Genomic DNA, 3,008 nt, shown 5'->3' on the forward strand with positions numbered 1-3,008 from the left:
ACGATTTAGCTATGTTTAGCCTACATATAAAGAATAAAAGCTACTGCTGCTGCTGAATATAGTATATTAATTCAGAAATGACAATGAAGCTTGTGGAAGATTTCATTAATCAACCAAGCCGACATGATCTTGTATCCTTCTTGAGTTAAATGCACTCCGTCCCAACTCATGTATCGATGAGGATCCGAGCATACTTCAACACCATCAGCTCCACACATTCTTGTCAAGTCGAAATTGTATTTGCCTCCAATCCCACAACAAGCCCTTTCCGTATCAAATCCTACAATATTGATACAAAATAACATCCATTATTTATGATCTAACGAGTGTTGCAACGCGCGATATGGTTTACTGCATATATACAAATAGAGAAACATACCGTAAAATCGTGCAAAGTTGAGCAGAAATTGATAGGCGTTGTAATAATCTCCATAGATGATCATGGCATTTGGTATCTCTCGTTGTAGTTTGTGGATGGCTTGTTGGAGTTGCTGGTTGTGGTATGTTGCGAAGTCATTCAACTGTTTAAGGCATTGGTTCTCATCATATGCTATGGAGACATTGGACCGGAAAGCCGTTTGGTAGATTGGGAGGCAGCCGATGGGGAAGTTTCCCGGAACCACCACTCTCGTAGCCCCAAAACCAATCACTTTCTGGAAATATTTAAACATATACATACAATTAATAATTTTGTAGGTGCTTAAAGAATGGTTATTGAAACATTGAGAATAACACAATATTCATTGTTGTTTCCCCTTTAAAATTACCTTGACTCCCTCCATAATGGTATTAACAATATCCGGCACCATGCTTTTTAGCTCTTCAATCGATTTGCCTTGAAAGATTGCGTAGTTGTAATCATTCCCACCGATTTCTCCAACCATGAAAAGGGCATCATGAAGTTTCTCAACACAATCTATACATAAATTCGAAACATATAAATTGTTTAGAAATTTTTGAAAATTCTATTTGAAGACGAAAAAGTTTAATTACTGACCTCTATGATCAAAGCAGATAGAATCGAAATGAGACGACATCCAACCCAACTGTACATCGAGAGAAGAATTCGTGACAGGATTCAGAATTTTTTTGCTTGCCAGAACTTGTGATGATAACGCGGTAGAGCCTGCAACCGCAAAGTTGACTCCATGTTTGAAGTCTGCTGTTGAGTTTCTGTAAGGCGAAAGCAATGGAAGACCAGCATCCTTGGCTAACAGAAACAACACGATTATAGATTTACTATTACAGCATCAACCAATTGAAAACAAATTAATATTTATATATATTTATTGAAAATAAATAACTTTGAATTATTCCCACGACTACCTGACCTAAAAACTAAGTATATGAGTCCCTTATCGAATTAAGGAAATAAAATACTATTAGGAATGATGTGGCGAAATTGGACAAAAAAATCAAATAATCCGGATAAAATAATAAATAATCAAGAAATTTTTTGTTTATTTCCTTATATACAAGTAAATTTAAAATCAATCAACTGTACGTAAAAGACAAGATCATATTACGCATTGATCAAAATTTATCCGTATTAATAAAATTTATACCTATATAGTCGATCATAAGAAAACCATTCGAACAACGACCCGTGGCGTTCTTGAAAAAAGTTTCACCATAGGGAAGTCTTGCGAAGGCAGTGTTGACTCCGATAGGATACTCACGTATCAAATTTCCAGTGTCAGAAATCGAATCTCCAAGCTGATAGATCCGATCAAACTTGCAAACTTTCAATAGATGAGCATTAACAATGGATAGTGAAGCACAACAAACAAGAAACAAGAAGGCGGCGAGAGCCCGTTGATGAGCCATCGATTCACGGAAAGGGAAGGAAAGAAAAGACTTATATTTGCAAAAAGATGATGTATGCGTTGTCTGATAATAATGATTATTGGTAATGAATGGGGTTAGAGTTATATTTATAGTTGAGGATATGTATTTCTATTAGGACTCGGATGTTGCCTTTTCTGGGGATTCTTTAAAATCTTGATGGAGGAGGATTTACATTCAAATTCGAATTATTTTATATATTAATTAATCGATTTTCCATCCATTTATGAGATGAATTGTAGATAAAGATAAATCAAAGTGGATTTGATTTCTTCCATGTTGTTTCAGTACTATAGTGGATAACGCCGTGTGATAAATCAAAGTGGATTTAATTGTAGGATATTAGAAAGGTAACTTGGGTATGAGACAGAAAAAATTTTAATTTATTTCATTCACAAAAATTATATCAAAGTAATATTATTTTATCATCATATATTATATCTGCTTATCTATCATTTATTTATTAATCATTCAATAATCATATCATCGAGCCAGACATTACATGTCTTGCATTATTTTATGGACCATATTAAAAGTATTAACAATTCAATTTTCATCTCCCAAAACTGCACACTCACAATTAACCCAGCACTGAAATATTTATTGGTATATTAAAATTAAAGTTCAGTCCCTATATTAATAAAGTTTATTTTGCATTCCTTATACCCAAAAAAATTATTTCGACTTCTTAATTGCCATGTTTACACATTTTCTTTTTTTATTATTATTTCACTATGTATCATATATTTATTTTTGAATTTTTTATTTTTATTAATTGTTTGATTATATATTTGATAATAAAAATAATCAAAATAACGATTTATTAATAACTTTTTTCTTATAATTAATTATATTATAATCTAATTTTCTATATTTATTTATATTTTTATTCAGTTAAAATTTTTTATAATTAATATTATCATTATAGGTATCGATCCGATATCTATTTTTATCATAAAAACAAATATTTTAACTAATTCTCATTATTAATAAAATTATAATATTTTTATTAGTTTTATTAAAATAAAATTATTATTATTTTAAAAAAATGGTGTGAATAAAATAAATTTGTTTTAACTATTTTTGATAGTGATTCTAATTTCAGTAAATTATAATAATTTATTGATATGAGGAAAACGGAAATAAGATGTCTATGTCAGGAC

The 3,008-nt window shown here is 30.6% G+C and overlaps 1 protein-coding gene across 1 annotated transcript; it reads right to left on the minus strand.

Annotated features, from left to right (window-relative positions):
- Positions 1-9: 9 nt before the first annotated feature.
- LOC140969374 (GDSL esterase/lipase At5g03980-like) lies at positions 10-1,871 on the minus strand. The gene is made up of 5 exons (XM_073430695.1): positions 1,566-1,871; positions 998-1,210; positions 768-916; positions 380-653; positions 10-280 (listed from the first exon to the last, which is right to left on the minus strand). The coding sequence occupies exons 1-5, from the start codon at positions 1,825-1,827 to the stop codon at positions 72-74; spliced, it is 1,107 nt and encodes a 368-aa protein (XP_073286796.1). The 5' UTR covers positions 1,828-1,871; the 3' UTR covers positions 10-71.
- Positions 1,872-3,008: the final 1,137 nt, after the last annotated feature.

This window comes from Primulina huaijiensis, unplaced genomic scaffold, assembly GCF_012295235.1.
Source record: "Primulina huaijiensis isolate GDHJ02 unplaced genomic scaffold, ASM1229523v2 scaffold41251, whole genome shotgun sequence".
NCBI lineage: Eukaryota > Viridiplantae > Streptophyta > Magnoliopsida > Lamiales > Gesneriaceae > Primulina > Primulina huaijiensis.

What these genes read in the sequence shown, in the direction of transcription:
- LOC140969374 (XM_073430695.1), bottom strand. Translation starts at nt 1,827, where the DNA reads ATGGCTCATCAACGGGCTCTCGCCGCCTTCTTGTTTCTTGTTTGTTGT. An exon ending in CCATTATGGAGGGAGTCAAG is followed by an intron (nt 654 to 767) that starts GTAATTTTAAAG and finishes AAATATTTCCAG; the next exon opens with AAAGTGATTGGTTTTGGGGC. An exon ending in CAACTTTGCACGATTTTACG is followed by an intron (nt 281 to 379) that starts GTATGTTTCTCT and finishes TCAATATTGTAG; the next exon opens with GATTTGATACGGAAAGGGCT.